Here is a 21,538-nt window from a genome sequence, read left to right on the forward strand (position 1 = left end):
TCCAGGCTGTTCAAGATCTCATCCAGGGGTTTCTGGCATCGGCTTCAATGTCATGTCTGGTGAGCCTGTTCCACTCCCCCACCACCCTTCTTGTAAAGTAGTGTTTCCTTTCCTGCATGTGAGGTGCAATTGCCCCTAGCCTGGGGGGGGGGGGGGGGGAGTTGTGTTCCAGTTTGTTCTGGAATTTATTCTGTGAATACTCCCATCAGACTATCTGAACAAGACTCAACCAGTTCACCTCCTTCTCCTGCTGCAGCTGGGACACTCCTTTAACCTCCCGCTGAGAATCTGCTCTTTCCTGGACGAGCTGCAGCTGTCTGCACTGTCCCTCTCCACGTTCTTACGCCCCCTGGGCTACAGGAGGTAACGACTCTTATAAAAAGAGCGCAGTCGTATTACCTTCTTCATAAAAGAGACCGAAAACACTGCGTTGGCACAACACTTACAGCTTCCGGGGCCTGTGGGTAAGAACTGGAAAAGGAAGGAATGGGGAAACGTGTTGAAAAGAGGAAAGAGACCGAGACGTTAACTGAGACAGGGCTGCGTCTTTGTCTCTGTGGTTGCCGGTCGCTGTTGCAGCAGAATGACAGCCGACCTTTCAGCAGGACCTGCTCGAGTCAAAAGCCTCACAGGCTCCCAGTCCCCCCAGTGAGCATCAGCATAAACTGACACCGACGCCCACACATCACTCATACTGTGAAGACTGCAAACAAAAGGAAGGGTTTTACCCAAAGAGTTGTGGGAGTGTGGAACAACCTCCCCACCTTGATTGCAGGAGAGAGAGGGATGTTTCTCTGCCTGCTCTTGGATGGGTTAGTTTCCTAGCAACTGCCCCAGGGGAAACGGGCAGGACAGGCCCCTGAGCTGGCGCGGGGAACATCACGAGCCCACGGGCACAAACACCAGACTGAGGCGCTTTATTGAGCGTGGGAAACACTACAGAGGATACACACAGGCAGGGGCAGCGACCCTGGCCCCCTGGAGGGAGAGATGGTGTCAGCCGGCTGCCGCCAGGCACTGGGGAGCCTGAGGTCCAGTCCGGTCCTGGCTGGCCCACGCCCACAGGCCCGGCCGGCTCACAGCAGCTCCGACAGGACGTTGGAGGCCAGACTGCAGGTGAGGCCGGTGCCGTCCGGTTCAACGCTGAGTTTCCGCACCACACCGTCCTCCACCAGCATGACGTACCTGCGGGGACACACACAGAGCGTCACACTGCGGCCCGTGAACACTCGGACACACACACCCTGCAGAGAGTGACCACTTCAACACGCTGCTCCCCCAGTGGACACAGACCCGCCCGCTGTCCAGCTGTGTCCAGTCCCCACTCCCACACACTACACCCAGGGCATCTCGCCAACTGGTCAGCGGAGGCCACCACAGGCTGCCCTCTACCCCAGGGGACTGGTCAGCGGGGGGGACAGAGCAGCGAGAGCCCCTGGGGACTGGTCAATGACTCGCAGAGCGCCCCCCAGCCCAGCCCTGACCCACCTCTTGGACCGCGGGTTGCCCAGAACCTCCAGGAAGTGCTCAGTGTCCAGAACCAGGTCCACCGCCTGAGAGAGAGAGAACCAGCGGCTCAGAGATCAGAACTTCACAGACGCCGAAATACCCCCCATTCCTGCCCCCCCCCCCCCGCCGGCGCCCCCTGCTGCTCACCCTGGTGAAGGCGCCTGTGGGGTCAGCCAGCATCCGCACCTGCAGGGACAGACAGACGGCCGCGGGTCAGCGAGAAACTCCTGCGACAGTACCCCCTCGCCCCCTCGTGACAGTACCCCCCTCCTCCTCTCCCCCTCGCCCCCCTGACAGTACCCCCCTCCCTTCACCCTCGCGACAGTACCTCCCTCCCCTCCCCCCCTGACAGTACCCCCCTCCTCTCGCCCCCCTGACAGTACCCCCCTCCCTTCACACTCACCCCTGTGACAGTACCCCCCTCCTCTCGCGCCCTCGCCCCCCTGACAGTACCCCCCTCCTCTCACGCCCTCGCCCCCCTGACAGTACCCCCCTCCTCTCGCCCCTGTGACAGTACCCCCTCCTCTCCCCCCGCCCTCGCGACAGTACCCCCCTCCTCTCGCCCTCGCCCCTGTGACAGTACCCCCTCCTCTCGCCCCTGTGACAGTACCCCCTCCTCTCGCGCCCTCGCCCCCGTGACAGTACCCCCTCCTCTCGCCCCTGTGACAGTACCCCCTCCTCTCGCGCCCTCGCCCCCCTGACAGTACCCCCCTCCTCTCCCCTCGCCCCTGTGACAGTACCCCCTCCTCTCCCCTCGCCCCTGTGACAGTACCCCCTCCCCTCACCTTGCCCTGGGCGCTGTGCTCCCGGCCCCAGGCCTCCATCACGAAGGCGTCGTTCACGGACACACACGCCACCTCCTGGATGCCCCGCGCGCGCAGCTGGTCCGCCTGCTGTATGAAGCCGGGCAGGTGAGTCTGCAGGCAGGGGAGAGGGGAATGAGGAGGAGGCTCTTCAACACCAACCCACCAGCAAGAACCTGGCTCCAGGTGTTTCAGAGTGTACTCCAACCCACTGCCCTATACGGCAGGGAAGTGTGGGGTCCCCTCACAGACCAGGGGTACACTCACCCCAGAGAAACTCTGCACATGGAGATCTGTAGAAACCTACCTGCAGAACCCTAAACAGACAATACACACTAGCCGAATATCTAACCAAGATAAATAACAGCAAACAGTGAGCCTGTCTCTCAATAATAATAATACAGTGTGTGATCTCCTGTCCCAGCCTGAGGAATAGTGAGCCTGTCTCTCAATAATAATAATACAGTGTGTGATCTCCTGTCCCAGCCTGAGGAATAGTGAGCCTGTCTCTCAATAATAATAATACAGTGTGTGATCTCCTGTCCCAGCCTGAGGAATAGTGAGCCTGTCTCCCAGTAATGCTCCAGATGTCTGTTTGTAAATATTTTATGACCATGTCTTTATTGTAAATGTCTGTAGGTTGTATTTCTTTCGCTCTGGCAACGCGGATTGTACTCATAGGTCATGCCAGTGAAGCACCTTGAAGTGAACTGAGAGAGAGAGAGGGGAGGGGGCTCTGGGCCGTACCTTGGAGCAGCCGGGGGTGAAAGCCCCTGGCACTGCGAACAGGACCCCCTTCTTCCCCTTGAACAGCTGGTCCATGGCGACCTTCGACCCCGGGTCTCCCTCGTGCACCTCCACTGCGGGCAGCTTGTCTCCTACCTGGGAGAGAGGAGGAGGAGGAGGAGGAGGGGGTGAGGAGACGGACACAGAGCGGCAGGACTGGGGCGCACCGACGCCACCTTTACACTGAGGGCGGTGGGTGCCGGGAACAAGCCGCCCACCCGCAGCGAGGGGTGCGCCCCTGAGCTAGCCGTCCTGCGGGCAGGAGGGGCGACACGGCGCCTCGGCGGAGGAGGGAAGGAATAGGAGGGGACACACGGCGGAGAAAGGAGGAAGGAGACGGTCGCGTCCAGTAAATGAAAGGTTTCCGAGATGAGGAAACACTTCCACGCGTGATGAAACAGGAACGCAGAGCCGGATGCCAGGCGCGTTTAGAAATCAGTTTCTTCTTTTTGCGTGTTGAAATCTGGAGCCGTGTGCGGTGGGGCGGGGCGGGGGGGTGGTGCTGTGGGAGCGGCGTTGTGTAAGCGGCGCCCTGCGTCACATTATTATATATATGACATTAATTAGCACGGCCGGGATGAAGAAGGCCCGGGCGGACCGTGCGCTCGGCGTCGCCCATCTCGTCCCGGCGCTCAGGGCTGGGTTGTCAGCTGTCGGGACTCCGGAGAAGTCTGGCGGAGTCTCGGCCCCGACACCGCCGCCGCCCACCGAGACCTGCACCGCCGGCAGCCCCGGTCCCCAACCCCCGCAGCCCGTGTCCCGCAGGCGCCGAGCGGGGGGCCGTGCGTGTCCCGCAGAGGCCGGGCTGGCTCTTACCTTGATGGGCATGTTCGCGACGGCAGAGGCGTGGAGGCGTCGTGCGGGCAGGAGCAGCGTTCCTCGGGCCAGCGACGCGAGAATCATGTTGCCCCGCAGGTGCGCGTCTATATATAGCGACGGCGGATCTGGGCTCTGAGGAGGCGGGAGGAAAGGAGGGGGGGGGGGGCGTGAGGAGCAGAAAGACAACAAGAAGGAGAAACTACTCGCTAGCGAAGACAGTGCGTCCACCCCTGGTGACGGGACAAACTGCGAACTGGAAACCGGCGGCCATTTTGGCTCCGGCTGCGGAGCCGCAGCGCCCGGCCGTACTCCACCGCCGGAGCCAACATGGCGGAAGGAGGGGCCCAGTGCCGGCAGGCAGGCAGGCAGCAGCAGGTGCCCACCCCCACCAGGTGTGCGAGAGTTGCATCAGGCCTCTCGGGAGGAGCGGCAGGCCCGTGTGATGTACACACTGCGCCTGTTTGTACCCACAACAGGACCCGGGTCCGATTACTGCGCGCGGATCAGGTATCCAGCGGCCCCGGCGCGTCGGGCCTCTCGTTCAGACAGGCGTGCAAGGCGACAGGCAGCCCCCCACGTCTCCCCCACACACCCGGGGTCCCCCCCGCCTGTCTCCTCACACGCCTGGAATTGTTTTAAAAAATGGTATTAAACGTATGAAGAATTTACAAATCCAACCAGAGGATCAGAAACAGGAACAAGGAGGAAGAAACAGGAGCAGTCAGCTGCCGGAGGGGATGAAGTAAATTGCGTGATCAGAGGGTGTTTTTTACAGATGTGTAAAATCAAATGTGCTCCTTGCTTTAGCATTTTTCACATCTTTTATGGAATTTAAATAGTGTTTCAACTCCACCTCAAAAGTACTATAAAGGGGAGTACTATTAGACCACTTTGAGTTGTGACTGTGAAGTTCACCCAGAATGGCTAATAAATTTACTATAATGCATAGCAATACATTTATATTTACATCTATATATTCATATGTGTGATACGATTTTTCTGTGTACTGTTCTGTTCTAGTTTGTTCTTTGTGTGTCCAGACTGTGAGAAACTCTTTTCGTGCACCCCTCACTGTACTGATTGTATTGTATGTGTTGTACTATTATTATTATTATTATTATTATTATTATTGTATCATTCGTCACACTGCGGCTGTGTTGTCTGTGTAAAGCTGCTGTTGCACTGCAATTTCCCTCACGGGATCAATAAAGTATCTATAAATCAATGCTCTTTTTCCAATGTTTCTATTACATATTACCATAAAATATCGAAATCCTTAAATCTAAATAAGCACCTTTGACTGCCTGCAAACAAAACTCTGCACGTCCGTCCGGAACAGCTTCACAAACACCCGAGCAAGTAACAGGTTTATTCCAGGCGGAAAAGAGAGAACACACAACGTTTCGGCTGTGAGGCCTTCTTCAGGCGTGAGAGAAACGTTGCGTTTTCTCTCTTCTCTTCTCCACCTGGAATAAACCTGTTTCTTGTCCCCTTTGCAGCCTGACCCTGCGGACGCCGCTCCCCACCTGCGCTGCTTTACAAATTCCCCTCAGGTGCGCTGGGATTCCCGGAGCCGGTTGCCCTGGCGACCGCGTCATAAGCCCCGCCTCCCCGTGGTGATGTAATGACCCGCTTTCCTGGAAGGATGAGCCAGCGAGAAAATAAACGGCCCCGGATGACCGTTGCCGTGGTGACCGAGGAGGAAGGAGGAAGTGAAACTGGAGCCGCCGGCTCGGCGGGGAGAGACGCGGTGCCCCTGAGCTCTCTATGTGGGTCAGTGGGCGCAGAGTGCCCCCCCAAACACACGGGCGCGCGTTTCACCGCCAGCCTGGTGGTGTCCAGCTACACCTGCGGTGTTTTCTAACACACAGCCTGGCGGGTCTGGGGTTAATCTGGGCTGACCGGTCCCCCTGCACGCCTCTGGGCCGACTCGTTCTTGTCCGTAAACTAGTACCACTCAACTGCGGCCCACCACGCAGAGCAGGGCGGTGTTTTCAAACCTGGGAGCGGGAGGCCCTTCTGTACACAGAGGGTGGCGGGAGTGTGGAACAAGCCGCCGTGTCCATAGACGGACAGGTGTGTGCCACAGGACACCCCGATGTCTTTCAGGAGTCAGCCGGATGAGAGCCGGGGACCAGTTAGCAGACAGGCTGAGGGGCTCCTCTCCTCTCCTGTTTCTCTGTTCGTGACTAGTGGGGACACGTCACCCCGACTGGAAGATTCTCTCCCGGTATTTACAGACGCGCTGTCCACAGGCTCTGATGCGGGTGGTCACTCCCCTGTCCCTGTTACTGAGCCAGAGGTCGGGTCAGAGCCCAGCCTCTTGACGGAACCTCCCAGTTCCTCTGTAACTGAAACCCAAGCGCACCATTGTTCGAGAATCTTTTCAACAGCAGCCAGGAACGGGCGGAGGGAGGATCAGTTCCTGTAAGAGACTGGGTCAGGATGAGAAGGAACAGGTGAAGGTCTATTTCAGAATCGCCACTTAAAAACTCAACTCAACTGAGGCACGAACTAGGGCGGGAGCGGCGAGGGGCACAGAGCCCCAGAACCCGAATCCGGTACAATAACAGAAGGACAGACAATGAAATGTGGGCTATTTCGAAGTCGCCAATGTGAGATAAAAAGTCGCAATTGCGAGATACAAAGTCACAATTCTGAGATATAAAGTCGCAATTCTGAGATACAAAGTCACAATTGCGAGATGCCATAGCGCGTTGTTTTTACTCCCCGATAGAAAGGGGCTTTCATACAGGTGTGCCGAAACAGCGTGGAATAAACCGTGTTCCCTATGGAGAAGCGGGAATGTATTTACCACACTCCGTAAGGGCTCTTTAGAAATCCCCCGGGTGATTCTTGAACATAGTGACGAGCTGCGGGAGTTGTTGTCAAGAAAAACAACGCCGTGTGATCTGTACCATAAAACGTGGGTTCGTTCGATTCCTCATTCTGTGGCGGAACCAGTTGTTCCGCAACGTGTGCGTCCTGGGGGACGTATTTTACTGCTGTACCAGCTCCCGCTTCTTCCGGTCCATGCTTCCACCACAAACACCACCGGTGGGCCTCTCGACTCGGCGTGAGTTTTTCCCCACAGCGACACCAGGACGCTGATCCCGCGCGTGTGCCTCCCACGGTTCCTCCAGCGTGTCTCGCTGCGTGTCGGCCCCCGTCTCGGGATGAAGCTCATCACGCACAACATGCTGACCTCGCACGTGAAGGGGGTCACCAAGGGCTACCCGCTGCTGATTAAAGTAAGGCTGTTAATTACCCCCTGCTCATTAGGGCGCATGTGTTCACGCAAGGACAGTTCATTACAGACCGATACTATGGGGGGGTGTTTTTCAGTTAAAGAAGTTTAAAATAAGTATGACCGATGGCGCCCTAACTAAACCACTGTACCTTTTAACAGTCTTTACAATGACTGACAATATAGCGAGCACTGCGCTGTTAAAAGTGTGAAGTGTACGACAGAATCTGCCTCCATGCGCGTCTCTCTGTCCTGACGGGCCTCTCTGTGTATCGATTCAGTTCAATTCCAGGTGCTTTATTGGCATGACCGGTGAGTACAATCAGTGTTGCCAGAGCAAAACAAATACAGTTCACATAAAACAACAATCTACAGACATTTACAATAAAGACACGGTCATGAGATATTCACATATAAACATCTGGAGCATTGGTGGGAGACAGACTCACTGTTCCTCAGGCTGGGACAGGAGATCACATACTGGGCTGCCAGTTCAATTGAGTTCCCTCCTCCCTCTCCCAGTAGAATTGGGACCCGTTGTGATTCTGTCAGGTGTGGGAACTCTGGGATTAGATTTCTGAATTTCGGGAAGAATGTTTCTCTAATTCCAGAGTGTCTGTCACAGTGCAGTAGGAAGTGCACCTCTGTCTCCATTTCTCCCTGTTGGCAGTGGGAGCACAGCCTGTCCTCTCTAGACAGCCAGGTCTGCCTGTGTCCAGTTTCTATGTCCAGGCTGTGCTCACTGAGCCTGTCCTCTCTGGGCAGCCAGGTCTGCCTGTGTCCAGTGTCTGTGTCCAGGCTGTGTTGTGCGTTGTGTGTATTGTGCCGTGATGGGGTTGAGTCTGAGTAACGAGTCTCTCTGTCTCTCTGTCTCTCTGTCTCCCTGCTCAGGCCACGGAGGTGCAGGTCAGTGAGGTGGAGTTTAACCCGGAGTTCCTGTCCCGGATGATTCCCAAGCTGGAGTGGGGGGTGCTGGTGCAGGCGGCCGACAGCGTGAGTCAGCTGTCCTGTCTCGGAGAGACCGCTGGGGCCGCGGCCGGGCTGTGACCCTCCTCCTTTCTCTCTCTCCAGCTGGGCCACCTGAACGACCTTCCTAACGAGCTGGCTCCTGAGCACGAGAAGGACGAGGAGTTCCTGCGCAGGGTCCACCGCGTGCTGCTGGAGGTGAGCTGGTACTGCGCACACTCACTCTCCCCTGCACACCCGCCTCTCACTCTCCCCTGCACACCTGCCTCTCACTCTCCCCTCTCACTCTCCCCTGCACACCCGCCTCTCACTCTCCCCTCTCACTCTCCCCCTGCACACCCGCCTCTCACTCTCCCCTCTCACTCTCCCCCTGCACACCCGCCTCTCACTCTCCCCTCTCACTCTCCCCCTGCACACCCGCCTCTCACTCTCCCCCTGCACACCCGCCTCTCACTCTCCTCCTGCACACCCGCCTCTCACTCTCCCCTGCACACCCGCCTCTCACTCTCCCCTCTCACTCTCCCCCTGCACACCCGCCTCTCACTCTCCCCTGCACACCCGCCTCTCACTCTCCCCTCTCACTCCCCCCTGCACACCCGCCTCTCACTCTCCCCTCTCACTCTCCCCTGCACACCCGCCTCTCACTCTCCCCCTGCACTCTCCCCTCTCACTCTCCCCTGCACACCTGCCTCTCACTCTCCCCCTGCACACCTGCCTCTCACTCTCCCCTCTCACTCTCCCCCTGCACACCTGCCTCTCACTCTCCCCCTGCACACCTGCCTCTCACTCTCCCCTCTCACTCTCCCCTGCACACCTGCCTCTCACTCTCCCCTCTCACTCTCCCCCTGCACACCTGCCTCTCACTCTCCCCTCTCACTCTCCCCCTGCACACCCGCCTCTCACTCTCCCCCTGCACACCCGCCTCTCACTCTCCCCTCTCACTCTCCCCTGCACACCTGCCTCTCACTCTCCCCTCTCACTCTCCCCTGCACACCCGCCTCTCACTCTCCCCTCTCACTCTCCCCTGCACACCTGCCTCTCACTCTCCCCTCTCACTCTCCCCTCTCACTCTCCCCTGCACACCTGCCTCTCACTGTCCAAAGATGTATCTTGGAAGCTGTAAAGAACTTGGTTTTCCAGGGGTAACCCCCACCTCTCTCTCTCTCTCTCTCTCTCTCTCTCTCTCTCTCTCAGGTGGAGGTGATGGAGGGCAGCCTGCAGTGTCCAGAGTCGGGACACCAGTTCCCCATTACCAAGGGGGTCCCCAACATGCTATTGAGTGAGGATGAGAGTTAGAGAGAATACGTCTGTTCACAGCTACCGACACGAGCCCTGCCCCTGTGTCTGAACCAGCTCTTCACTGTGTGACACTGCACTGGGGTGTCCAGTGGGGTCAGTGCTGGGGGGTCACACTGCACTGGGGTGTCCAGTTGGGTCAGGGCTGGGGGTCACACTGCCCTGGGGTGTCCAGTGGGGTCGGCGCTGGGGGGGTCACACTGCACTGGGGTGTCCAGTGGGGTCAGGGCTGGGGGTCACACTGCACTGGGGTGTCCAGTGGAGTCAGGGCTGGGGGGGCTCACACTGCACTGAGGTGTCCAGTGGGGTCAGCGCTGGGGCTCACACTGTACTGGGGTGTCCAGTGGGGTCAGTGTTGGGGGTTACACTGCATTGGGGTGTCCAGTGGGGTCAGTGCTGGGGGTCACACTGCACTGAGGTGTCCAGTGGGGTCAGCGCTGGGGCTCACACTGTACTGGGGTGTCCAGTGGGGTCAGTGCTGGGGGTTACACTGCACTGGGGTGTCCAGTGGGGTCAGTGCTGGGGGTCACACTGCACTGGGGTGTCCAGTGGGGTCAGGGCTGGGCTCTTATATGATCTGCAGAGGCAGACTTGGTCAGTTCATTGATTAGCTGATTTAGGACAGGGGCCACCCGCTGGGGTGGCTGAACAAACCCCTGCCACTGGTCCAGACTGACCCTTGACCCCTCTGGGCAGGCCAGCCTGCTCCTGTGAATGAACTCGCTCCAGACACAGGGGCACTGCTGTCAGCTGCTGTGCTATAAACTATTTATTTTCATCCGTCTTGCTGTGATTTAAATTTGATTTCAGTTTTTTGTCCAGTGTAGGACTGAGACAGACCCCGTGTTCTACAAACATGTCGAGTCTGTGAAACAGAAAAAATAAAAGTTAAACTCGACCACCAGCTTCTCTGTGTCCTCAGGTCTTCTTCCACTCTTTCTTGACCTGGACGGGTACGTCAAGGGTACATGTGATAAGGACAGGGAACAGGTGCACAGATCCTGTACAGAGATAGGTGTGTGGACAGAGACAGGCACAGTAGACAGGTGTGTGTGTGGTCAGAGACAGGTCCAGTGGACAGGTGTGTGTGGATAGAGACCAGTACAGTAGACAGGTATGTGTGTGGACAGAGACAGGTGTGTGGTCAGAGACAGGTCCAGTGGACAGGTGTGTGTGGATAGAGACAGGTCCAGTGGACAGGTGGGTGTGGATAGAGACAGGTCCAGTGGACAGGTGTGGGTGTGGACAGAGACAGATACAGTGGACAGCTGTGTGTGGACACAGGGTCAGTTCCACCTACCGTCGAGAGCCGCGTCACACAAGAACACGCCAGACCAGAGGAGCGGTGCGCTCGTGTGGCTTTATTATAAAAAGAAATACAGAGGAGCACAGGAACACACCTGACCCCAGGGACACCAGCAGGAGGCGGGACCAGTCCCGGAGAGGTCGTGGGGAATAAAAATAGATTTCAGCTCTTAAATACATTTCTCTCCCATCATACGGTAATTATTGAATTTCTTCTTCCCTGCTTCCCTCTGGATTAGAATGATCGTTATTACTACTGCTCATATTGATCGATAGCAGGTAAAACCAGTGACGTATAGAGGAGTTATTGCTCTTGTAACACGCACACGCACACGCTAGACAGAGACGAGACCGCAAACCCGTGACGAACTCAGAGTGCTCTTCCCGGTTCAGTACCCGAACCTCTCCAAACGCTGCCCCACTCTGCAGCGGGCCGTCCCAGCCCGGCCGGGCGTCCCGGACCCTGACCCTACAGCGACGAGGCCAGCGGGACAAAGGAAATTATTGCTCTGGAAAACACTGGGGGGGGAAAACACAACAGCCTCTCCCCAGCCCGAACCCGGGCTCCTGCGGGGGGGCCAGGCTGGGACAAGGGACCTGCCGTCTTTACGCAAAGGGCGTCGGGGGGGTGCGACCAGCAGCACAGCGCGCCTCTCGGGCTGCTGTCAGGAATCCCGCCGGCTGGGCTGTCCACCCCCCTGATCCGGAGCCCAGCGCTGCCTCCACCCTGAACTGCAGGGGGCGCTCTCGGGCGGCTGTCCGGACTCTTCCTCCTGTGTTTTAAAAGGAATCTGGAGGTTTTGCATTCTAAACAGTTTAAAAAAAATAAACAGCAAAAAAAAAAAAGTCATTCTTAAATCTGCCCGTGGGAAGTTTCTGAAGCACTGGCTCATTATACACTAGTATACATTATACACAGCTGCAGAGACACAACCGCCCTGAAGAAAACACACACACACACACTTAGACACAAATACACCGTATTCCTACACGATAAATTACTCTACTCTCCCTATCCCAGTATATATAAAAAGATACATTATTTTGCTTCTGGAAAAACAGTCTTTGTTAAAGCTGGAATTCCTCGCCTGGGGCCCAGGCCTGCTGGCGGAGAGCTGGGATGAGCAGCCAAGCCGCGCACGCGCAGTAGGCCAGTATCACTCCCCGCAAGGCCGTGCGATGGCTTGGACAGCAGCAGGAGCCGCGGGACTGCCCTGTCCTGTCCTGTCCTGCTCCCCTGAGCCACGGCGTCGGCGCTGAACCCCACTCTGTCCCTCAATCCGCGTGTGAGGATGTGCCTGTCCGTCTGTCTGTCTGTCTGTCTCTCCGGGTCTGTGAGGATGTGCCTGTCTGTCTATCTGAATCTGAGTGAGGATGTGCCAGTCTGTCTGTCTCTGTCTCCGTCAGGATGGGCCCGTCTGTCTCTCTCTCTAAGTGTGAGTACTTGCCTGTTTCTCTGGCTCTGAGTGTGAGTATGTGCCAGTCTGTCTCTGTCAGGATGATGTGCCTGTCTGTCTCTCTGGCTCTGAGTGTGAGTATGTGCCAGTCTGTCTCTGTCAGGATGTGCCTGTCTGTCTCTCTGGCTCTGAGTGTGAGTATGTGTCTGTCTGTCTGTCTGTCTGTCTGTCTGCGGACGTTCCTCTGGAACAGCCTCTTCCCTGAAGAATATCCTATGGCCTTGTTCTCCCACACATTCGGGGTCACATGTCTGTCTTCCCCAAACAATCCAGCTGCCTCAGTGAAGGGTGACACTGGGGTCAGGTGTCCAGTATGGCTTTGTCTCTCATTTGGGGGGGGGGGGTCTCTCTCCTCTTCCTTCTGGCTGTTGTGCAGAGAGAGAAGGAGGCAGTGGTAGAGCCAGCGGGTGTGGGGAGGTTTCGGGGGGCCGGCAGGGGAAAACGGGGGGTTTGCACTTTAGGTCCCCTGTCTGCCTCTGGGGAAAAGCCCCGATCTCCTACTGCTTCCTTCCTCTCCATCTCTGCCCCACCCTGCGCCCCTCCCTCTCTCCTTACAATCCTTAATCTGACCCAGCTCCTCTCCTTAGCGTCTCACCTGGCCCCACCCCCAACCCCACCTTCCTTCCTCTGGTCCCACCCTCCACCTTATCCTCCCACCTGCCCCCTCTGGCTCCACCCCTCACCTTATCCACTCGCCTGGCCCCTCCCACCTGCCCCTCTGGCCCTGCCCCTCACCTTATCCACTCGCCTGGCCCCTCCCACCTGCCCCTCTGGCCCTGCCCCTCACCTTATCCACTCGCCTGGCCCCTCCCACCTGCCCCTCTGGCCCTGCCCCTCACCTTATCCACTCGCCTGGCCCCTCCCACCTGCCCCTCTGGCCCTGCCCCTCACCTTATCCACTCGCCTGGCCCCGCCCCTTGCCTTTCCCCCTCCCCCTCCGGCCCCGCCCCCCGCCGGGTCAGGGAGAGTCCATCATGGCCTCCAGCATCTCCAGGAAGAGTTTGTGCATGGTCACGCTGCCCTGGCTCTTGATGCTGTAGAAGGCGCTGAGGGCGCGGGCGGCGGTCTGGCGCACGAGGGGCAGCGTGAGCAGCAGGCGCCCCGCCCGCCGCGGGTCCTCGGGCCGCCGCGACGACTCGAAGTCCACCAGCGCCTGGTGCAGCAGGTCCCGCAGCTTCTGGACGGCGTCCACGTCCTCGATGTAGACGGAGTCTGGGGCGAGAGGGAGGGGTGGTGTGAGGAGGGGGGGGCGCCCACTCGCCCGCCTCCCGCCCGCCGCCCGGCGCTCGCTTACCGGAGTTGGTGAGCGCGATGGCCTTCAGCATGACGAACTCCTCGCGGTCCAGCTGCAGGGCGCGGTACCGCCGGGCCAGCTGGGAGACGGCGGCGCTGAGCTCGGTCAGCCCGGCCTGGCGGGACAGCTCCTCGTCCAGCACGAAGTCCTCGGCGAACACCACCTCGTCCTCGCAGCCCAGCGAGCGGTACGCCACACCCAGGACCAGAACCTCCAGCCACACCGACTGCAGAACCGACATCTGATCCGCCAGAGAGAGAGACAGGAACCCTGAGAGAGAGAGAGGGGTCAATACAGACACTGACTGGACACTCCAGTCCATTAACACTGCACTGAGAGAGAGAGGGGTTCATACAGACACACTGACTGGACACTCCAGTACATTAACACTGCACTGAGAGAGAGAGAGGGGTCAATACACACACTGACTGGACACTCCAGTACATTAACACTGTACTGAGAGAGAGGGGTTCATACAGACACACTGACTGGACACTCCAGTACATGAACACTGCACTGAGAGAGAGAGGGGTTAATACACACACACTGACTGGACACTCCAGTACATTAACACTGTACTGAGAGAGAGAGAGGGGTTCATACAGACACACTGACTGGACACTCCAGTACATTAACACTGCACTGAGAGAGAGAGGGGTTCATACAGACACTGACTGGACACTCCAGTACATTAACACTGTACTGAGAGAGAGAGAGGGGTTCATACAGACACACTGACTGGACACTCCAGTACATTAACACTGCACTGAGAGAGAGGGGTTCATACAGACACACTGACTGGACACTCCAGTCCATGAACACTATTAACACTGCGCTGAGAGAGGGAGTGGTCAGTACCGGGGATGTGCTTGGCCCAGCTGATGATGACCACGAGCTCGCGGTCGGCCAGGTCACACAGCGTGGACAGCGTGCGCAGGGAGGGGTCCTCCTGCAGGGGGTCGGGCATGGCGAACAGCTTCTCCGGCTCGGCCGCCAGCAGGTGGGACACGATGATGTTGGAGGAGCCTGGGGGCACAGGGGAGAGTCAGCCACCTGCCCCAGGGCGCCCCACCGCTGCCCCGCCTCGCCCCGCCCCCCCCCACTCACCCTCCTTCCTCAGGGGCAGGCTCGGGGCGCTCTGGTACGAGGCACTCTCCACCTCCGGTCGGCGCTTGTACTTCTGTCTGCCACCTCGAACCCGGTCCAGGCGCACCCCTGAGAGCCAGGAAGACCGAGAGTGAGAGAGTGAGGGAGTGCTCACCCTCCTTCAGCATGCCCACTCTCAGAGTGAAGGAGTGAGAGAGTGAGAAAGAGTGCTCACCCTCCTTCAGCATGCCCACTCTCAGAGTGCAGGAGTGAGAGAGTGAAAGAGAGTGCTCAGCCTCCTTCAGCATGCCCACTCTCAGAGTGCAGGAGTGAGAGAGTGAAAAAGAGTGCTCAGCCTCCTTCAGCATGCCCACTCTCAGAGTGCAGGAGTGAGAGAGTGAAAGAGAGTGCTCACCCTCCTTCAGCATGCCCACTCTCAGAGTGAAGGAGTGAGAGAGTGAGAGAGTGAGAAAGAGTGCTCACCCTCCTTCAGCATGCCCACTCTCAGAGTGCAGGAGTGAGAGAGTGAAAGAGAGTGCTCACCCTCCTTCAGCATGCCCACTCTCAGAGTGCAGGAGTGAGAGAGTGAGAGAGTGAGAAAGAGTGCTCACCCTCCTTCAGCATGCCCACTCTCAGAGTGCAGGAGTGAGAGAGTGAGAGAGTGAGAAAGAGTGCTCACCCTCCTTCAGCATGCCCACTCTCAGAGTGCAGGAGTGAGAGAGTGAGAGAGTGAGAGAGAGTGCTCACCCTCCTTCAGCATGCCCACTCTCAGAGTGCAGGAGTGAGAGAGTGAGAGAGTGAGAAAGAGTGCTCACCCTCCTTCAGCATGCCCACTCTCAGGCACTTGGTGAAGCGACAGGCCTGACAGGCTTTGCGCCGGCGCTTCGTTATCTCACACTCGTTAGAGGCCGGACAGCTGTACTCGATATTGCCTGAGGGGGAGAGCAGAGCAGAGCAGAGCATCAGTGCACCAGTATCAGACCATTACCAGACCAGTACCACAGGAGAGACACATGGGCAGAGGATCAGTGCACCAGTACCAGACCAGTATCACAGGAGAGACACATGGGCAGAGGATCAGTGCACCATTACCAGACAAGTACCACAGGAGAGACACATGGGCAGAGGATCAGTGCACCAGTATCAGACCAGTACCACAGGAGAGACACATAGGCAGAGTATCAGTGCACCAGTACCAGACCAGTATCACAGGAGAGACACATGGGCAGAGTATCAGTGCACCAGTACCAGACCAGTATCACAGGAGAGACACATGGGCAGAGTATCAGTGCACCAGTACCAGACCAGTATCACAGGAGAGACACATGGGCAGAGTATCAGTGCACCAGTACCAGACCAGTATCACAGGAGAGACACATGGGCAGAGTATCAGTGCACCATTACCAGACCAGTACCACAGGAGAGACACATGGGCAGAGGATCAGTGCACCAGTATCAGACCAGTACCACAGGAGAGACACATAGGCAGAGTATCAGTGCACCAGTACCAGACCAGTATCACAGGAGAGACACATGGGCAGAGTATCAGTGCACCAGTACCAGACCAGTATCACAGGAGAGACACATGGGCAGAGTATCAGTGCACCAGTACCAGACCAGTACCACAGGAGAGACACATGGGCAGAGTATCAGTGCACCAGTACCAGACCAGTATCAGAACAGTACCACAGGAGAGACACATGGGCAGAGTATCAGTATATCAGCATAACAGTCTCAGAGCTCTGGACCGAAGTACTGATCGATCCGTCTCAGAGCTCAGGACCGGAGTACTGATCGATCAGTCTCAGAGCTCAGGACCGGAGTACCGATCGATCCGTCTCAGAGCACTGGACCGGAGTACCGATCGATCAGTCTCGGAGCTCAGGACCGGAGTACCGATCGATCCGTCTCGGAGCTCAGGACCGGAGTACCGATCGATCCGTCTCGGAGCTCTGGACCGGAGTACCGATCGATCCGTCTCGGAGCTCTGGACCGGAGTACCGATCGATCAGCCCGAGAGCCCCGCTCCCTCGCTCACCCTGAATGGTCCTCTTGAAGAAGGCCTTGCATGCCTCGCACGAGGCCACGCCGTAGTGATACCCCGAGGCCACGTCTCCGCACACCAGGCACAGGCGCTTGGGCAGCGTGCTCAGGCCGTACTTGCAGCGCCCCCCGGAGACCGGGCCCTCCTCCGCGCCGCCGCCCTCGTCCTTGAAGTGGCAGCGCAGGGGCGGGGTGTAGGGCGGGGGGGAGTAGCGCCCGGCGCCCCCCTCGCCCCCCCCGCTGTGGCTGGAGTCCGAGGACCCCCCCGGGCTGTGCCGGCCCCCTGCCTCCGGGCTGGAGGGCTCCGCCTTGATGTAGAGCTCAGACTGGCCGTCCCGGGACGCCATGACTGCGGAGACAGGGAGAGGGGCAGGGTCAGAGGGCACAGGGGGCACAGAGGGCACTGGGGACACTGCAGATACCGCAGACAGACACAGGGGGCACATGGGGCACCGCAGACACCACTGACACAGGGGACACAGGGGACACTGCAGATACCGCAGACAGACACAGGGGACACCGCAGATACCGCGGACACAGGGGACACCGAAGATGCCGCAGACAGACACAGAGGGCACAGCGGACACTGGCGATACTGCAGACACAGGGGGCACCACGGGCACAGGGGACACAGGGGACACTGCAGATACTGCAGACAGACACAGCGGACACTGGCGATACTGCAGACACAGGGGGCACCACGGGCACAGGGGACACAGGGGACACTGCAGATACCACTGACACAGGGGACACAGGGGACACTGCAGATGCCGCAGACAGACACAGGGGGGCACCACGGGCACCGCGGACCGGCTGCCAGACACCACTGATCCCTGGCGGAGCAGGACCAGGCTGGGATGATCCGCAGAAGAGCCGGATCAACCCCTGGGCTCGAGACCAACGGGCACACAGGACTGACCGGGTCAATCACTTCCACCAGGAGAGAGGGAGAGGGAGGGAGAGAGGAGAGAGGACAGAGGGAGACAGTAGAGAGGAGAGAGGACAGAGGGAGACAGGAGAGAGGAGTTAAGAGAGAGAGGACAGAGGGAGACAGGAGAGAGGAGGGGGGAGAGGGAGACAGGAGAGAGGGGAGAGGACAGAGGGAGACAGGAGAGAGGCAGAGGGAGCACAGAGTCCTCACCGTGCCGCCGTCGCACTTCCTGTCCCGACCGACGTCACAGCCACCCGCCAGGGCCCACGCCACGCCCGCACCGACAGCGAACCCCCCCTCCACTCCACCCCACAGACACGCGAAACGCGAGACCCGAGGTCACAGCGCTGAAGCCGCGGGAACAGCTCACGGACACGCACCTCCCTCGGAAACTCAAAGCCCCCTTCCTCGACTCGACCCAGCGTTTCTCCTCTCACTCGGCTCCAACGCAGAATCCCGGCCGCCAGGCCGCCATATGTCCGTGCAACAGCACCAGCACGGCGGCTCGCCGGCTCTTGCATATTCATGAGGGACCGCAGCTTAGAGCCGGGACGTGATTGGCTGCCCGGCGGCAGCAAGGCAGCCAGCGTCACAAGAGCGCAGGCGCCTAATCAATATTAATAAGGGGGCCGGCGCTGATTGGGCAAGGAGGCGCTCTATCATGAATATTCATCAGGGGGCAGATAGGGACGGGGGAAGGGGGCGTTGGCGGAAGTGAGGTGGATTTGTGATTGGGAAATGGAGAGCGGGCGGTCACGTGAAGCCTGAAAATCGTTTACTGTTTATTTTGCGGTTGGGTGGAAAAAAACGTGAGGGTGGTTGGTTGGGGGGGGGAGAGATTGTTTTAAAGCTTCCAGCGCGCACGCAGAGGTTATAATTAAAACGCATTACTGGATAGGAGTTAAATGACACGTTCCACACTCTAAACAATCTCAACCGTGTTCAGGGCATTCCAGCACCTTCCTGGGAAGACGTGTCCTTACATGGGAACAGAGCTGAGCGGCGGGTACCTGCGTGTGTGGCGGTGTGTGTGCGTCTCTCTCTCAGCGATCTCTGTCCATCAGCAGACCTGGGGGGGAGAGAGAGAGAGAGAGTCGCTCATCAGCAGAGCCCAGCGCCTCACAGAGCCTGGCAGACACACTCACAGGCACCCCCAACACCCACACGGGGGCGCTGTCACTGCACTGAAGGGGTACAGTGTGACCCAGACTGGACCAGTGATCTCTGGACTGTAGGGGTACAGTGTGACCCAGACTGGACAGTGATCTCTGGACTGTAGGGGTACAGTGTGACCCAGACTGGACTGTAGGGGTACAGTTTGACCCAGACTGGACCAGTGATCTCTGGACTGTAGGGGTACAGTTTGACACAGACTGGACCAGTGATCTCTGGACTGTAGGGGTACAGTGTGACCCAGACTGGACAGTGATCTCTGGACTGTAGGGGTACAGTGTGACCCAGACTGGACTGTAGGGGTACAGTGTGACCCAGACTGGACAGTGATCTCTGGACTGGAGGGGTACAGTGTGACCCAGACTGGACTGTAGGGGTACAGTGTGACCCAGACTGGACAGTGATCTCTGGACTGGAGGGTTACAGTGTGACCCAGACTGAACCAGCGATCTCTGGACTGTAGGGGTACAGTGTGACCCAGACTGGACTGTAGGGGTACAGTGTGACCCAGACTGAACCAGCGATCTCTGGACTGTAGGGGTACAATCCAACCTAAGACTGAAGCTGGTCTCATCCTGCAGTAGAATCTGACAGTCTGCTCGAGAGCTTCAGGTCAGTTCAGTTCAGTTCAGTTCAGACCTGCGCAGACATGACCAAACGAGCTCGACAGGCCTGATGGGCTCTTGTTGTTTCGAACTGTATGTTCCCACACTCCCTTGAGACACAGTCAGACAATCTCACCCTTCTCCCCCCACTGCAGGACTCGCAGGGAGAGCCCTGGGGGACACAGCGCAGGCCAGGGGGCAGCACGGCCCAGAGGACACGACACAGCTCAGGCCAGGGGGCAGCACGGCCCAGAGGACACGACACAGTGCAGGCCAGGGGACACGACACAGCGCAGGCCAGGGGACACGACACAGCGCAGGCCAGGGGGCAGCACGGCCCAGAGGACACGACACAGCGCAGGCCAGGGGGCAGCACGGCCCAGAGGACACGACACAGCGCAGGCCAGGGGACACGACACAGCGCAGCCCAGAGGACACGACACAGCGCAGGCCAGGGGGCAGCACGGCCCAGAGGACACGACACAGCGCAGGCCAGGGGACACAGCGCAGCCCAGAGGACACGACACAGCGCAGGCCAGGGGGCAGCACTGCCCAGAGGACACGACACAGCGCAGGCCAGGGGACACAGCACAGGCCAGGGGACACGACACAGTGCAGGCCAGGGGGCAGCACGGCCCAGAGGACACGACACAGCGCAGGCCAGGGGACACAGCGCAGCCCAGAGGACACGACACAGCGCAGGCCAGGGGACACAGCGCGGCCCAGAGGACACGACACAGCGCAGGCCAGGGGACACAGCCAGACAATGCTGATGGAATGGGGTAGCCCTTGCGGGCAGGTCAGTGGGAGAGGGTCGCCCAACACACACACACACACACACACACACACACACACTCTTGAGCTCTCAGAGAGGCACTTTCCAAAGGTCAGCGTCTTCGCTGGAGCCTGGAGAGATGCTCACACACTGTGCAGTATTAACACACACACTGTACACCCACACAGTAATGTACCGTGTACGCAGTATTCACACACACACATTAACACACTGTACACACTCGCAGTAACACACTGTACACACATGCTGTACTCACACACATTAACACACTGTACACACACGCAGTAAAATACCGTGCACGCAGTATTAACACACACACTGTACACACACACAGTAACATACTGTACACACACGCATATTAACTCATACTCTACACACACACACATCACACACACAGTAACGCACATACAGTAAGGCACACAGACGCACTGTCACAGAGACAGGTGGAGGGCAGGTCAGAAGGTCAGACACACAGGTGGTGGGGAGCAGGTCACGGGTCAGACTGGGATGCAGGTCAGAGGTCAGACGACAGGCGGGGGGACAGGACAGGCGCAGTCCCCCTCCAGAGCTGCAGAGGGAAGGGGATGTGTCACTACGTCCTAAAATAGCGCCGCTCTGCGGCTCTCCGGCCGGCTATTTGCGGAGCGGGGCTGCGGTATTTATAGGCACGGCGCTCCGCTGGCGTGGAAAAAAAAAACTCACGCAAGGAATTTGACCCGACACAGTACACTGAGCTCTGAACTCCACAGCGCGCAGTCTGCCGGCCAGCGGTTACTCATTAACCCCAGTACCGGTCTGAGCTGCGCTGGTACCCCCACCTCCCGGACCGGACCCGACCGGACCGGACCGGCTCACATCACACCTCGCCGGTCAGGGATGCTCTCGGCAGCCCGGGGCGCCCGGGAGGGGGGTGGGGGTGTGAGCGGGGTCATCCCAGCGGTCCAGTGCTGTCAAAACACGGGGACGCGGCGACACGTCACGACCGGGGAAACTGCGCGAGTCGCCGCGGCGGCCGGCGGGGTGACCCCTGCGCCCGGGCGCGAGCCGCTCGGGGCCCACGCCGGCAGCACGCGCCGCGAGCCGGCACGAGGGCGCCCCGGCCGCTGCGGCGACTCTCGCGGCGAGTGTGAGGTCAACACGAGCGACACGGACACCCCACCCGCGACCCCCCGCACGGCCGCACTCACCGGCCCCGAGGTCGCCATCGTCCCCGGCGAATCCGCAGCCCAGCGCCGAGTCTCACCGGCGCATCGCTCCAGCCCCGAGCCGGAGCCTCTGCTCGAGTCCACGGACACTGGCCGGCGGCTCCTCTCCGCGGCGCGGTTCGGCGCGGGTTCTGGGGATGCGTGGTCCGGGGGGTCGGGACCCGAGCTCTGCACCGACTGCACACAAGCCGCCGCTCCGCTCCTCTCACTACTGCGA

At 58.9% G+C, this 21,538-nt stretch overlaps 3 protein-coding genes and 1 long non-coding RNA gene across 7 annotated transcripts; 2 read left to right on the forward strand and 2 right to left on the reverse strand.

Moving 5' to 3' along the window:
* Nucleotides 1-902: 902 nt before the first annotated feature.
* On the reverse strand, nt 903-6,880 carry prdx5 (peroxiredoxin 5). 3 transcript variants are annotated; one of them, XM_069180256.1, is made up of 7 exons: nt 6,836-6,880; nt 3,915-4,049; nt 3,060-3,194; nt 2,295-2,426; nt 1,657-1,695; nt 1,489-1,553; nt 903-1,185 (listed from the first exon to the last, which is right to left on the reverse strand). In XM_069180256.1, exons 1-7 carry the CDS (start codon nt 6,863-6,865, stop codon nt 1,077-1,079), a joined length of 645 nt encoding a protein of 214 aa, XP_069036357.1. In that variant the 5' UTR covers nt 6,866-6,880; the 3' UTR covers nt 903-1,076. The 3 variants fall into 3 exon arrangements, with proteins under 3 accessions (XP_069036357.1, XP_069036358.1, XP_069036356.1); XM_069180257.1 differs by lacking the exon at nt 6,836-6,880 and adding an exon at nt 6,286-6,303; XM_069180255.1 differs by lacking the exon at nt 6,836-6,880 and adding an exon at nt 5,918-5,998.
* On the forward strand, nt 3,229-5,142 carry LOC138224021 (uncharacterized). Its single transcript, XR_011182385.1, has 2 exons — nt 3,229-3,863; nt 3,896-5,142. It is a non-coding gene; the product is annotated as an uncharacterized lncRNA (long non-coding RNA).
* A 59-nt stretch (nt 6,881-6,939) lies between the features above and the next one.
* Nucleotides 6,940-10,330, forward strand: trmt112 (tRNA methyltransferase activator subunit 11-2). Its single transcript, XM_069180260.1, has 4 exons — nt 6,940-7,168; nt 8,056-8,157; nt 8,236-8,328; nt 9,325-10,330. The coding sequence occupies exons 1-4, from the start codon at nt 7,094-7,096 to the stop codon at nt 9,424-9,426; spliced, it is 372 nt and encodes a 123-aa protein (XP_069036361.1). The 5' UTR covers nt 6,940-7,093; the 3' UTR covers nt 9,427-10,330.
* A 437-nt stretch (nt 10,331-10,767) lies between these two features.
* Nucleotides 10,768-21,538, reverse strand: esrra (estrogen-related receptor alpha). 2 transcript variants are annotated; one of them, XM_069180246.1, is made up of 8 exons: nt 21,304-21,538; nt 18,553-18,611; nt 16,607-16,960; nt 15,384-15,500; nt 14,590-14,697; nt 14,341-14,508; nt 13,483-13,752; nt 10,768-13,400 (listed from the first exon to the last, which is right to left on the reverse strand). In XM_069180246.1, the coding sequence occupies exons 3-8, from the start codon at nt 16,956-16,958 to the stop codon at nt 13,147-13,149; spliced, it is 1,269 nt and encodes a 422-aa protein (XP_069036347.1). In that variant the 5' UTR covers nt 16,959-16,960; nt 18,553-18,611; nt 21,304-21,538; the 3' UTR covers nt 10,768-13,146. The 2 variants fall into 2 exon arrangements, with proteins under 2 accessions (XP_069036347.1, XP_069036348.1); XM_069180247.1 differs by lacking the exons at nt 15,384-15,500; nt 16,607-16,960; nt 18,553-18,611; nt 21,304-21,538 and adding an exon at nt 14,744-15,033.

Source organism: Lepisosteus oculatus, chromosome 18, assembly GCF_040954835.1.
Source record: "Lepisosteus oculatus isolate fLepOcu1 chromosome 18, fLepOcu1.hap2, whole genome shotgun sequence".
NCBI lineage: Eukaryota > Metazoa > Chordata > Actinopteri > Semionotiformes > Lepisosteidae > Lepisosteus > Lepisosteus oculatus.

Bases quoted from the DNA above. Each gene is read 5' to 3' on its own strand.
- prdx5 (XM_069180255.1), bottom strand. From the start codon at position 5,983: ATGGACACGGCGGCTTGTTCCACACTCCCGCCACCCTCTGTGTACAGA. The intron at 2,427-3,059 runs GTACGGCCCAGA...CCCTGCCTGCAG, and splicing joins TCACCCCCGGCTGCTCCAAG to ACTCACCTGCCCGGCTTCAT. The intron at 1,696-2,294 runs GTGAGGGGAGGG...CTGTCCCTGCAG, and splicing joins AGCACAGCGCCCAGGGCAAG to GTGCGGATGCTGGCTGACCC.
- trmt112 (XM_069180260.1), top strand. From the start codon at position 7,094: ATGAAGCTCATCACGCACAACATGCTGACCTCGCACGTGAAGGGGGTC. The intron at 7,169-8,055 runs GTAAGGCTGTTA...CTCCCTGCTCAG, and splicing joins GCTACCCGCTGCTGATTAAA to GCCACGGAGGTGCAGGTCAG. The intron at 8,329-9,324 runs GTGAGCTGGTAC...TCTCTCTCTCAG, and splicing joins TCCACCGCGTGCTGCTGGAG to GTGGAGGTGATGGAGGGCAG.
- esrra (XM_069180246.1), bottom strand. From the start codon at position 16,958: ATGGCGTCCCGGGACGGCCAGTCTGAGCTCTACATCAAGGCGGAGCCC. The intron at 15,501-16,606 runs GTGAGCGAGGGA...TCTCCCCCTCAG, and splicing joins CTTCAAGAGGACCATTCAGG to GCAATATCGAGTACAGCTGT. The intron at 14,698-15,383 runs GTGAGCACTCTT...CCTGGCTCTCAG, and splicing joins AGTGGGCATGCTGAAGGAGG to GGGTGCGCCTGGACCGGGTT.